This window comes from Adiantum capillus-veneris, chromosome 6, assembly GCF_014529385.1.
Source record: "Adiantum capillus-veneris isolate H3 chromosome 6, ASM1452938v2, whole genome shotgun sequence".
Lineage (NCBI taxonomy): Eukaryota > Viridiplantae > Streptophyta > Polypodiopsida > Polypodiales > Pteridaceae > Adiantum > Adiantum capillus-veneris.
The window spans coordinates 151,847,216-151,860,807 of NC_140936.1; the positions used below are offsets into that span (position 1 = coordinate 151,847,216).

Consider the following 13,592-nt stretch of genomic DNA (forward strand, 5'->3'; position numbering starts at 1 on the left):
CAGTGGCACTCTGTCAAAACCTTGTTCCTCAATGCCTGGGTAACACACAACATAGTTTTTCGCATCAAGTAACCTTCCTTCGGAGGAAAGCCTGCAACTGTCTCTCCACTTTGTAACCGGTCAAAGGAGTTTGCAAAAGCTGGATCTGTGGCGTACTGATCTCCCATATCCTTGAAGCTCTGATGGTGAATCTCCGAAATAGCTGAAACTTGTGGCTTGCGAGACAATGCGTCTACCACCAAGTTCTTCTCTCCCTGAACATGGATGGTCTGAAAGTAAAAAACTTTGATAATATATTTGCCCACCTCATGTGTTTGTCGGAAAGTTGTTTCTAAGACAAGAAGTATTGCAAACTTTGGTGGTCGGTGAACAGTGTAAAGTCGAAATAGGACGCCGCTCGTCGTACCTTGGAGTGCTTTGAATGGCGCCCTCCCGAATAAGCGATGTCAAACCGGTGGCTGAAAGTCATGGCTTTGTGGGCATCCTTAAAGCCAGAAAACGTATCGAACTTTAAAGTCTGTCCACTCTCCTTGAAATCCTTGGGCTTCTTGCCCTTATCCTCAAGGTAGTTGTATTGGTTGGCTCCATATGAATACTCTCTTCGTTGCGTACATTGACTCAGAGGGATCCGAGCTCTTGGAGGACGAGGAGTCCTCATTCAAACTGTCAAAGTGCTTTCGAGATTTCCTGTGGGATCCACTCTTCTTTGCTTTCTTCTTGCCTTTGCTAAGTCTCTGAGTCTTTCTCTTCTTCTTGTTCTTTCTATCCTCATCACTGGAGTCAGACTCTCCGAACTATCAAAAGAAGATCAGGATGAATTGGAAACACCCTCAAATGGAACACGTTCCTTTGGCGTACTGGCGGCGTCAAAGGTAGATTTTCGACCCAAGTAGCCAGGATAGTATGTTGAACGACTCTTCTTCCACGACTGTGTCTTAGTCTTCATGACTCTTCTGACCGACTCTTCTTCCACGACACGTCTTAGTCTTCATGAGTCTGTTGACCAACTCTTCTTCCAAACCAACTTGCAGAAGAGAGGCCATGGAAATTCTTTTATAGGCCCCTGGCCAAAAGCGGTACATGAAAAGCGTCAAGTCTAAAAGCATCTTGCCCTTAAGCTAGTGCCCTGCCGGGCTGTCCGTACACGGTGCCTTAGCGTGATTCACGGTGGAAATCGTGGAAGTCGGTACAGCTTGCCATGTCATCAGTTTCGTGCAATTTTAGGGGTCCCGCTTTATTTTCTAGGTTTTAGGCCCCTCGGCCGGGGTACAATGAATTGGAACAACTTTTAAGTGAGTTCAGGCCACTCGTTCTTCTGCCTCTTTCACTACGGTTTTGACCCCTCTCCGTCAGGAGTCCGTCCTTTAGGTCATGTCACGTCATCACTTTGTGACACCGTGTCTGATATTGGTTGTCTGTCTTGGAAGGGCAAATCATTTGCGGCTTATACTTCTTTGAGACGGCTTCCTTCTTCCTTTTCTAGTGCGGACTTGTTGCCGGTTTACCACCTTGGCAGATTTCTCTCCTTCCTCATTGTGTTCCTCTCCCGGGGGGATCCTCATCTTTCGTCTTTTGTTGTTGTGCTACAATGGGTTTCTCTAAATTAGCCACTCCATCAGCTTCCGTGTGCGACTTGATCGGTATCATCTTAGCCTTGGACATTGTCACATTGGTGTTGTACGGGTCTTCGTTTTTTGGGTTTGATCATTCCTTCGGGATTTTCTTCTTTTCCATACTCGTCAAGAATTTTCTCGGTAGCTTCTCCACATCTGTTGATGAAAGGGGGTGTTAGAGAATAATATTCACCTTCTAGATACTTTTCCTCCTACTTAGATGATTCTCATCACACGTAAACTGGCCCTTGGTTGTGGGCTGGCCACCCATACACCTGCTGGACAGGGATCTCAAGCACATTTAGGGTTTGCATCAGCACTTTGTCCATTTTGGGCCTGTTTCGGCCATTTCATTTTTTTAAGGATGACGGTTTTATTTTTGGTTGTGATTTTTGACAGATATTTGTCTGACCTTCCCCTGGCTCACTATATATGTGGCGTAGGGGGCTCTGTGTCATTTGTCTTGTATCAGTCTCAGAGTTTGCCATCTGGAGTTATCGTTCTTGTCAGCCTTTGTCAATCTCTCTTCTCTCTCATGCCATTGTCTCTTTCCTCTCTCCTTCCACTGCACACTCCGACACATAGGTTGCCTGGGTAGTTGGGAAACCTTTCTTCTATGCTTCAGATTAAAAGGGACTGTAGAGAGAGATGACACAGTTCAATCTTGGTGAGATGAGGAATGGCCATTCTGTGTAGGTTCACACACTCATATCAAACATCATAATTGATCCATTTTCTCATCAACTTCTGTTTTTGTGCCTTGATGTAAATATATATGCACATCAAGGAAACTAAACAAAAGACATCGATTCAATATTTTATAGTGATCTTATCTGTATTTGTTTTGCTGTGTGCTAGAGTTGAATGGTGCATTTGAGGGATTTGACATCTTTGTGTCAGCATGCATAACATTCAAGTTTTCTATCTATGAGTATTTAAAAAACACTCCTTTATCATTTTTGAGGAGTTTTGTTTCTTTTGAACTTATATTGCTGTCACAAAGTGATGACGTGGCGGACAGCAGAAACCCTAATTTCTGCCAGAAACCCTAAAATTCCTGCAAACCCTAATTTTTGCCAAAAACCCTAAATTCCGGAAATCGCGGAGTTTTTTTTTATAAAAAAAAAAGAGAAAAGACTCTAAGAGAGAGAGAGAGAACTGATGCTTTTGATTTTAAAAGCTTTTGGGGCTCTGCTTTTGGGCATCCCTTGTAACCTTTAAATTAGTGGTGAGGGCCTCACTTCTCAGAGCATCTGGACGCAGAGTCTGAGAGTGAAACCCTAACCGCTCTCTTGTACTTTGATGATTGATTAATACAAAAAGAAATACCGAAAGGGGCGCCAGTCTTTGGGGCCAATATCTCTAGGCACGGAACTCCGCCGGGCCAGTGCAAATCTATTGTGATCTGTGAATTGTTTTGAAGTGGTTATTTCGTGTTGTCGCGGTTGATTCTTGACTTGGAGTGTCCAAGTTTGTTACAGTGGTATCAGAGCACGGCCGATTTCTCTTCTACGGGAAATACGATCCCCGAATTTTTATTTTTTTTTTCCGCGGCACCTATGGCTTCAGGCAATGATCAGTCGACTCCCTCTGCATCTGGAGATGCGGGCTGGGATCACAACGAAGATTCAGACAGAGAGTATGGCCCGCCTCAGCCTACTCAGGCGGAGCAAACAGAGATGGAGCGTCGTCAATTGATTGGCGATGCAACAAAGATGATGCTCAATTTTGCCAAGGACCCGAAGATGGTAAAATATATGAACCAGACCTCTTTGAAAGAGGTACAGATGGAGTGGCAGAGAACCACAACACCACTCCCGAAACCCGCTCTCAAGAAACCTTCTACCTCCAAGAAATATACGGAGAAGGAACTGGAGAACGTGGTTGATGCACGGATTGCTCAGCTTTTTGACGCGCAAACGAAAGCCAAAAAGCACGGCAAAAAGCAGAAGAAAGGCACTGACTTCCCGGGATACTTGGGTCGTCAGTCGACATTCGATAAAGCAAAGAAACGGAAGAAGCGTGTTCGATTTGAAGGAGTACCCAGTTCTTCTTCTTCTTCTTCTGACAAGTCTTCTAGCTCCTCGGATTAGAGCGAAGAAGACAGAAAAAAGCAAAAAGCGAAGCAAGACACAAAGCTTCGGAACGGGCAAGAAAAAAGGCAAAGAAGGCTACATCTCGCCCAGAGACTGACAGTTCTACTGAGGACTCGTCTACAGACAGCTCAGATTCCGATGACGGAAAGTTTTATGCGAACAAGAAGAATTTTTACAAAGCCAACCAGTATGACTTTCTCGAAGATAACAGCAAGAAAGTCCGAGAGTTTAAGGAAGGTGGCCACTCGATCAAGTTTGATACTTTTCAGGATACTCAGATGCTTCGAAGGCTTTGTCTCTTATACAGCAGTTTGACATCGCTTTCGCGGGAGGACGCTATTCAGAGCACTCCAAGATTCGGAGAGCTGCCTCTTACTCTGAGGGGAATGCTCCTACTTGGTGGTCCACGCTTCTATTAAGCAAGACTGTGCCAGTTACATGGCTGAAATTCAAGAGGCTTTTTATTTCTTCTTGGTTGACTCAAGAGTTTGAGCGAGATATACGAGCTGCTTGGAACCATCTCCGGATGACCAAGAGCGATACAGTGAATTCTTATTGTGAAAGATTCTGGAGCTCTTTTCTACCCGCCTCTTCATTCAAGAAGATCTCGTTCAGAGAACAAATTGAGCGGTTTACCTTGGGTCTACCTACAGAGATCCGAGATCACTGCTTGGAACAGAAGTCAGCTTCTATTCAGGAGTTGATGAGTCATGCGAAGCGGGGCTTTGCCATTCACTCTGGCAGTCTGACTTACCCCACAGATGAGGCCATGACACAACGAGCCAAACAGACTTCTGGGAATGAAAGTAGAATGAAAAAGAGCAACCCAGAGAAAAAAAAAGGATGCACGACCCAAGCTTACTCCTGAGGAGAGAGCTCGCTTCATCAGAGAGGGGAAGTGCTTTGGATGCGGGAAACATGGACATATTTCCGCAAAGTGCCCTGATAAGGCACATAAAGAACAGAATGATAAAGACGACGACAGGTCTGAGAGTTCGAGAGCAGCTGAGGAAAATGGCAGAAAAGGCAGATAGAAAAGCAGAACTGGTACCACATGGCGTGGGACTTGCACCGAATCAAATGAATGAAAGTACAAACTTTGCCGTTTTTTTTGGGGCAAAGTGAAGGATGTAGAAGCTCTTTTGAAGGAGCCAAGGCCAACTTCTTTTCACTTGGAATTGGCGGCTCGATTTGGAACTGCGCCCGACAGACTGACGCCACTGGCGGAGGTAGTTCGACTGGCACCCGGATGGGATGTTGCCATTACACCGAGCATTGGCAAACTTCGTTTGCAATGACAGGGGTGTTCAGGGCACGTGAGTGACGTTCTACTCGGGATCCCTTGGTACCACAAGAACTACGCCGTGGTTGACTACCGGGCCGAGAAAGCGACTTTGATAAATGAAGGGCTTAGAGATTGTACTTGATGAACTTCAGTTTTCTTACTCATTCTTTTGGGAGAACTGAACCATGGATAAAAGTTGAATATGTTTTGACCTGAAGAAAAGAACGCCAAGATTTTTTTCTCCACGCTCATGCCGATTGCTTTTGAGAGGGCCTGAAGATCATACCATTGATCTGATATCTGGAAGCACACCACCGAATCGGCCACCTTATTGTGTGAGCCGAGTACAGAATGAAAAGATTATGAACTCAGTGAAAGACCTCTTGGAAAAGGGTCTTGTCCAGCTTAGTACTTCAGCGTATTGCTCTCCAGTGTTGTTGATTTTGAAGAAAGACAGATCTTGGAGAATGTGCATCGATTATACTCGACAGGTTACAGGGATCCTCGTGCTTTAGCAGGATTGACTTGAAGAGTGGATATCATCAGATCAGGATAGCGCCAGGAGATGTCTACAAGACAGCTTTTCGGACGACTTTTGGGTTATTTGAGTTTTTGGTGATGCCTTTTGGCTTAACCAATGCTCCTGCGACATTTAACCGGATGATGGACAGGATTTTTCGAGAGTACAGGCTATTTGTTGGCACTTTCTTTGACGACATCATTGTTTTCTCGAAGAATGAGGCAGAACACAGAGATCATCTGCTTCAAGTCTTTTAGGCATTACGAGATCACACGCTAGTGATTAATGCAAAGAAAAGTGAATTTTTTTCCTACCAAAGATACACTTCCAGTTCCACTTCCAGTTCCACTTCCAGATTGTCCATGTGCAGGGACAGAAGAATGTGGTGGCAGATGCTTTGTCTCGGAAACCGTTGGTTCTGGCTATTTCCGCGATACATCATAGGAGCTTCGAGGATATGGTCGATCAGTGTGCCACAGATACAGATTTTGCAGATATTTTCACACGGATACGGGATGGGGAGACAGTAGCTGGATACTCCCTTCGGGAAGGCTCCTTGATGAAAAAGACTATGTTGTGCGTTACACAGCCGTTGAGGGAAAAGGTTATGACTGATTGCCACTGTCCACCTTTTACGGGTCACCGCAGCATTGTTACCACCATGAAAGGGGTAGAGAGAGATTTCTTTTGGCGGAGACTGAAGAAGGATGTGGAAGAGTTTGTGCGCAGTTGCTTGGTATGCTAGAAGGTCAAGTTTGACAGGCATAAGGCACAGGGATTGTTACAGCCTTTACCCATACCCACCCGCCCCTGGGAAAATATTGAAATGGATTTCATTTTTTTTGATCTCCCGAGAATACAGAATGATCACGATGATTTTCCGATTACATGGCACGCCTGAGACGATTGTCTCCGACAGAGACCCCAGATTTATGAGTTTGTTTTGGAAGGCAATTTGGGAGAACATTGGGACGCGGTTGCAGTTCTCGTCATCGTTCCACTTGCAGACTGACGGGCAAGTTGAGATTGCCAATTCAGTGATTTTAGATTTATTGAAGTCTTGTATCTCGCATCAGAAGACTCAATGGGAAAAGAACTTACCTTTGGTGGAATTTGCCTACAATAACACGATACACTCTTCGACGGGGAAGACGCCATGAGAGATTGTTGAAACTGCTGCGAAGGTTCCATCCTTCCTGAGCACGAAAGATTAGAAATTTGAAGCGGATGAATATTCGCGAGATTTGGATACGGCTTTTGCCAAGGTTCACGAGACTTTACAGAAGTCTCAAGAACGACAGAAAAAGGCAGCGGATCGCCATCGTCGCGACTGGAAACTGAAGGAGGATGATTGGGTGCTCTTACTTTTGAGAAGGCACGCCTAAGAAAAAAAAAAGGGAAAGGAGAGGCTTTTTCCAAAGCTTAGTATGTGATACTACGGACCTTTCCAGATTACTGACAAGATAAATGATGTCTCCTTCCGATTGGACCTGCCAGATACTTGGAGGATTCATAATGCATTGCATGTGAGTCTCTTGAACCCTGTTAAGGGTGATGTGCCTGATGATGGGGAGCCTGATGAGCAACCCGAAGTGGAAGAAAACGAGGAGATCCTTGTTCCTGAACAGATTTTAGCACATAATGATACGAAGAAAGGTAAAGTCCGAAGGCGGTTCTTGGTTAAGTTCAAGAACTTTCCTGCATTTGATGCGAAGTGGATGGAGGAGGAGGACCTAGCAGATACTCCTCGGATTGTGAAACTTTACCTCGATGTTTTTGGTTTAGCATAGTCTACTCCAAACGGAACCCAGAAACTCAGCTTGGCCGAAGATCTGGTGCAGTGGGATGCACAAGAGGGGAGTCGCTCCACTCCTTTGTCAACAGATGCCTCGATTTTGATACTAAAGTCACTGATGTCTCTTTGAGCTTCAGGGATACTGAGAGCTGACAGTATTCTGCTGGATGACTTTATGAAATGGAATTCCTGATTATGATACTGATTTGTTCTTGACTTCTTGTGAGTACAGGAACTGATAGACGAAATGACTGCAGCATTTTGGTCTGATTGATCTCGAATAGACATGGTTGCAATAGGGGTTAGTCAATCGGACATCGATGAGGTCCCGATTGGACCTAGATGTGATTGCTAGCTACATTGCCGATAAATCATGGTCTAAGATCCGAATGAATGTTGAATGTCATGTGATGTCCTGTGATGTCTGGTGATGTCCTGTGATGTCATGTGATGTGACTGTCGATTTTGTACATGTGCTAGATGTGTGTTCCTAGTACGTAGGTACTAACAGTCAGTGTCTGCTAAGACGGTTTATGGCTTTTGTCGGTTTTGCAGGCGTAATCGCGGTCGATTACAATGCTTTCTAGAGGGGGGTATGTCACAAAGTGATGACGTGGCGGACAGCAGAAACCCTAATTTCTGCCAGAAACCCTAAAATTCCTGCAAACCCTAATTTTTGCCAAAAACCCTAAATTCCGGAAATCGCGGAGGCGGATTATTAAAAAAAAAAAAAAAATTTTTTTTTTTTTTGGAAAATGATGAGCGACGTGAATTTTGCTTTTGTTTTTTTTTTAATAAAAAAAAAAGAGAAAAGACTCTCTAAGAGAGAGAGAGAGAACTGATGCTTTTGATTTTAAAAGCTTTTGGGGCTCTGCTTTTGGGCATCCCTTGTAACCTTTAAATTAGTGGTGAGGGCCTCACTTCTCAGAGCATCTGGACGCAGAGTCTGAGAGTGAAACCCTAACCGCTCTCTTGTACTTTGATGATTGATTAATACAAAAAGAAATACCGAAAGGGGCGCCAGTCTTTGGGGCCAATATCTCTAGGCACGGAACTCCGCCAGGCCAGTGCAAATCTATTGTGATCTGTGAATTGTTTTGAAGTGGTTATTTGGTGCTGTCGCGGTTGATTCTTGACTTGGAGTGTCCAAGTTTGTTACAATTGCACTCTTGTTGAGCTGTCAATATTTCTGGGCATATTTGGGCCTTGATATGCACAGTCATCGTGGACCTAAGTATTGGACATCAATCTCAAACACTTATGAGTTGTCTGTATGGTCAGTTGCAGCTAAGTTGGTTGATGGTCTGGTTCCTACCTTGATCTTAAACCCCTGTTGTTTTCTGGTATCTGTTTCTGTAGCTGTAGTGATATCCAATTTATTCCTATGTTTCTTTGCTTGCTTTTTGCTAATGTCGCCTTTCCGAGATAGTTATGCCCTAAGAATCATTCATGCACATTCCAACAGATAGGAAACACATGGGACAATGTTATGTTCGACCATAGTTTTGTGTTTTAAGATCTTTGTAATTTGCCTTGTGGCTTACTTTTTTCAAGTGGTGACAATTAGCTTTTATGCAGGGCATATTGCCCATCTTAACATAAGGGATGAGTTGGCAGGCTACAAACACTTGATTGCATCAGTGATTCTTGAGGTAGTTTCGTAAATGCTTTTTTCAATCTCGTGCATTTTTAAAGGCACTATGATAACTTCTCTGTATGTTTCAAGTTATCATGATAAGGAGCTGAGTGCTTGATTTGTGATTTTTGTTCAAGAAAAATAAGCCAAAGATCAGGACGGTCTTGAACAAAGTAGGCACAATAACAAATCAATTCAGAGTTCCTACATTTGAAGTTCTGGCAGGGGATCCAAGTCTTATTACCGAAGTCAAACAATATGGTGCTACTTTTCGGGTTGATTATGGCTTGGTGTACTGGAATTCGAGGCTGGAGCATGAACATATAAGGCTGGTTTCCCAATTCTTGCCAAAACAAGTCATATGTGATATGTTTGCTGGGATTGGTCCATTTGCCATTCCAGCTGCACAAAAGGGATGCATAGTATATGCAAATGACCTTAATCCAGACAGTGTAAAGTATTTACAAGTCAACACAAAGATTAACAAAGTAAGCAGCAAAGTTTACACCTTTAACATGGATGCAAGAGACTTTGTCAGGCACATAGTGAACTGGAAAGAGCCACCTTCTGGAAAGGAAAATGAGTTTCAGCTGGTTGCAACAGAGGAGTGCAAAGGCAATGAGGCAGCAACTGTCAGCTCTGCCACAAGTAAGGGCTTTCAGTAGGTAATTGCAGATGCTTTTCTTGTTGTGAACAGTTCAAAATCTTGATTTTTTTACTTTTTCACCTGCATGAACATGTCTTTCCAGGATGCTCAGAAGTGAATATTGCAATTCGATCCTTGCAGTCTCTTTGATCTCTTCTAGGTTGAGTTGCTTTCCTTAGCTCTTTAGTTATAGCTCTTGATGAAGCTTGACAAAGTGTTTTCAAGCAGCAACGCTTGAAAATTCTGCGATTCTGTGTATGGAGGAGGGTTCTCTCTGTGTGTTGAGCATATGGTATTTGGCACATTTAGATTTGCATCAATAATTACGAGAGAGAGTTCATTTCCTTTGCATTTATATTCTGTGTGTGAGAGCGCTCTTAACAGTGAGATTATGGGGACAGCCCTTCTGTGAGCACACGTTCGCCTGCAACACACTTGGATTTGTCAATCTAACAAGTGAGGAGGAGGTCTTCAGCCTTTGCATGGTCAGCACTTCTTGGTAGTGCGTATATACAAGCTTGTCATCAACTGGCTATAAGCCGTCAACAAAACACACGATTCTCAGTATCTATCCGCTCTCGCTACATAGATCAGGATGGCAAACTACGAGGCATAGATTTTGCTGTCACGGTCCCGTTATCTGGCGACAGTCTCCCTCAAGCCGCCAGTCCCTTGTTGTAGCCAAGGGTATGCGAAGTTGTGGCCTTACCCGCGTGGACACACCATTTGATGCACCAGTAGCCTTGCCTCATCAGTGCTGATCAAGTGTCATGAATGTTTAGAAAGTGAAGCAACTTTGGAGTCGAAAGCCCTCGCAAAGCAGCCAATACACGTTGCTGGCACACACAGCTATATAATTGCAGCATTTCAAAAAATCGTCCAATTGCATTGATTGCACGTGCTGCATGATTCAATGAATCACATCCCCATTGTTTACAACTCTCACGGCTTCCAGAATCAGTGTGATTTTCGGCTGCGAAGATCTCTGGCAGCTCGTCAACGTGGCAAAATTCAGAAATTGTTTATTTGAAGTGCTTGGTTTTTATTAACCTTAAGAGGCCCTTCCCACCTTCAACACATAGTGCTATTCCGGGCACTCAACTTTCAAACCTTTAAGGGGAGGCTTCACACGAAAGCCGCAGGTCCGCAACGCCACTTTATAGCAATGTATGTGACATATGAGCATTCACTCATTGAGCACTTTGCCAAGTATGCGAGGCTTTTAAAAGCACCTAAGCACGCAAGAATGCACTTAACCGCTTTTCATAGAGGTGATAATCATGGGCGAAACACGAAGAAATGTATGCATTATTCATCATTTATGGGTTTGACAATTTATATGCGCTCTATGTAAGAGGACTAGACACTTCCCATAGACTTTTGATGGTAAGACCTTCCTCATGAGCAGTCTTTGTCCTAACATCATCCACATATCGTTATGTATGCCAAACATCTTCTTCAAGAAGAAATCCAAACGTGGAGCTATGATGGACAAAGCATGGACGAGCTGCAACGGTGGCAACAACAAACCGTAGCAAATGGAGACGAAGACTAGGAACAGGGGGAGGTGCAACTACGAGTAGACGCTGGTAGCTGTAGAGGATATGGATGGTCTTCCGCTTGAGGGAAGGATGCTTCAGCCTGTGTGACGCCATATCATGAGACCGCCTATTATAGCCTGTGTGGCAATAGTCTATGTAACTACGAGTATCTATGACTATCAGTTTGTATGACTCTCATTAGCCTGTGTGGCAGCGGATCTCTATGCAATTGGTCAGTAGTCCAAATCCCAAGGGGAGGTTTGTCGGGCATATGGTATTTGGCTTATGCACCAACCTAAGGTTTGTAGTCAATGTCTGTGTGGCTGAACCCACGTGTATACCCATGTGATAGCATGTGTAGCTTTCCACCTAGGACAATTGATGCAAGCCGTGATGTGTTACCCTGTGACACAAGCTATGATATCATCCTCTTTTGAGCCTATATAAGAGGCTTTGTATTTCGACGTCTAAAGTATTATCAAGCATAATCTAGTAGTTATCATTTGAGTTTACATTGAGCCTTTCTCTCTTTCATTACACACACACCATGAATGCCACACTCTTGCACCCTCCATAGATCCTAAGACTGTGATCAGATGTGGCTTTAAAGACATTTCAATGGTATAACAAATTTTTAATCTGACATTTGGCCAGATTGTTTGCCCAGGTTTTGGGAGAGTGAGTGTCACTCCTAAAGAGCGTCCCTCAAATCTTACCTCATATGTCTCAAGCTGAAGGTGAGAACCTTTGTTAACAAAGAGGACATTTAGGTCATATCTTTCCACAGCCGGAAACTTGTAAATGGCCAGCATGTTTTCTTGATGATGCAATTACTTGCAACTGATTTTTGAGTTTCTGACATGAGGAGCTGGACATACCACCCCTGCAAATAGCACTCTTAGATAGAACAGATACTAATCGTGCTATTGGGTAAAGCGCCTGCATGGTGGCCAAGGCTGCATCCCAAATCAGCCTTCAAGTGATCTCTAAAGCACATTTCATGCAGGTTGTGAAGATTGAGGGCTTGAAGAAACTGCTAAACATGGAGATGGGCAAGAAGAGTGGGACAATCGTTGGAGGATCTTTCGGCCTTGTGCAACACCTATGGACAGGCGTTGGATGAATCACTCAACCATAACCATCATCCACCAACACTCCCTAGCCGGGCCTGCATCAAAGGACCTTGGTGTGCAATTGTAAGACCGTATGTCCCATATGACCCAGCTGGCAGCCTGACCCCTATGGGGTGACCTTGTGCAAGCTTAGCCTCTCCTGCTCTCCGCTAGCAGAATGCTAGCGGTGGTCATCGCCAGGGATGGGGCCTTGACCTCCTGTTTTAAATGACTGGCCACACTTGCCGTGCTCACACTGACATCTGCTGAGGCATTGGATACCCATCTCAATGGGTGTCCTAGACTATGTCCTACTACCGTCCTCTCTTATGACATGGACATTACATACTTCTCTCCCCTAGGATCACTCGTGTCCTCATCAATGAAGTGATATGGGGTGTACTACAGGCGACTAAACGGCTGCCCTTATAACAAGGGACCTTTGGACGTTCTCAAACATTCCCAACAATGGGCAAAAATGATTCCCTAATCATTATAAAATTGGCTAAACTTGCTGGACTAGGTGGGTTGGTTAGCCATGCGATTAGTCATCAGGCTAGGCAGACAATGAGAATTCTTCAAGTGTAGACAATGTACCTCAAATTGATAGTGACCATGTTTGAAAGGTCGTTTTGGAATGGCTCTTCAAATTGTTAATCTGGTGGTACCCAATGAAACGCGTCTCATGGTGATCATGGTAAGCACTTCTCATATTAACCTTGGTGAAGAAATTTGGGCCATTTAGGTGGCTTCAGAATGTACTCACCACTTTGGAGGCATGGGCAACTTGATTGCTGAACACATAAACCGAGTTGATTTGGTCCTCTTCACCACGAAGAGCTTTGGGGCTGCAAAGAGGAACAATGATGGGCGGATGCAATCTGCTTGAAGTAAGTCTGCAAATTGTGTATGCATTCTCATCTTGAAACTTTGGACAAGTGACGGGGAGATTGGGGGGTTATTCAGTGGGGAGGGCTTGGGAGATTTATAGAATACTTTTTTTCTTTTGGTGGAAAGATAATCTCTATAAATCTGAGTACAAAAGAACCCCTCTCTCTTTTCCTGGCTTTTTGCACATGAGCATTCAACTCTTGCTGAAACTTGTTTTTTTGGTATCATCTTTGGCATTTTAATGTAGCCAAGGGCTTCCCTTTCAAATCAGGATGTGAAGGTGAAAGCAAGGAACCCAAATCATCAGGACAAGGGTTGCAGGCATCGGATGATTTGGAGCATGCCACACCTTGGGAACACATAGATCATATAGTAATGAATTTACCTGCCTCAGCTTTGGATTTTCTTGGTATGCTCCATTTCCAGCAGGAAGTATGTGTGTTTTCTGGACTAATTT

General features: G+C 44.1%; 1 protein-coding gene across 10 annotated transcripts in view; it reads left to right on the forward strand.

Annotated features, from left to right (window-relative positions):
* The window catches only part of LOC147456492 (tRNA (guanine(37)-N(1))-methyltransferase-like), a 70,296-nt gene that overhangs the window by 39,409 nt on the left and 17,295 nt on the right, over positions 1-13,592 (forward strand). For 8 of the 10 annotated variants that reach the window (XR_015188462.1, XM_086514943.1, XM_086514951.1 and 5 more), the window contains 3 exons: positions 8,888-8,961; positions 9,083-9,593; positions 13,383-13,544. Coding sequence is in view for 9 of the 10 variants with exons in the window: in XM_086514943.1 (XP_086371069.1) it covers positions 8,888-8,961; positions 9,083-9,593; positions 13,383-13,544 (747 nt within the window). In the remaining variant the exon portion in view is untranslated. The remainder of the gene's footprint in view (positions 1-8,887; positions 8,962-9,082; positions 9,594-13,382; positions 13,545-13,592) is intronic. The other 2 variants (XM_086514944.1, XM_086514945.1) reach the window with 2 other exon arrangements.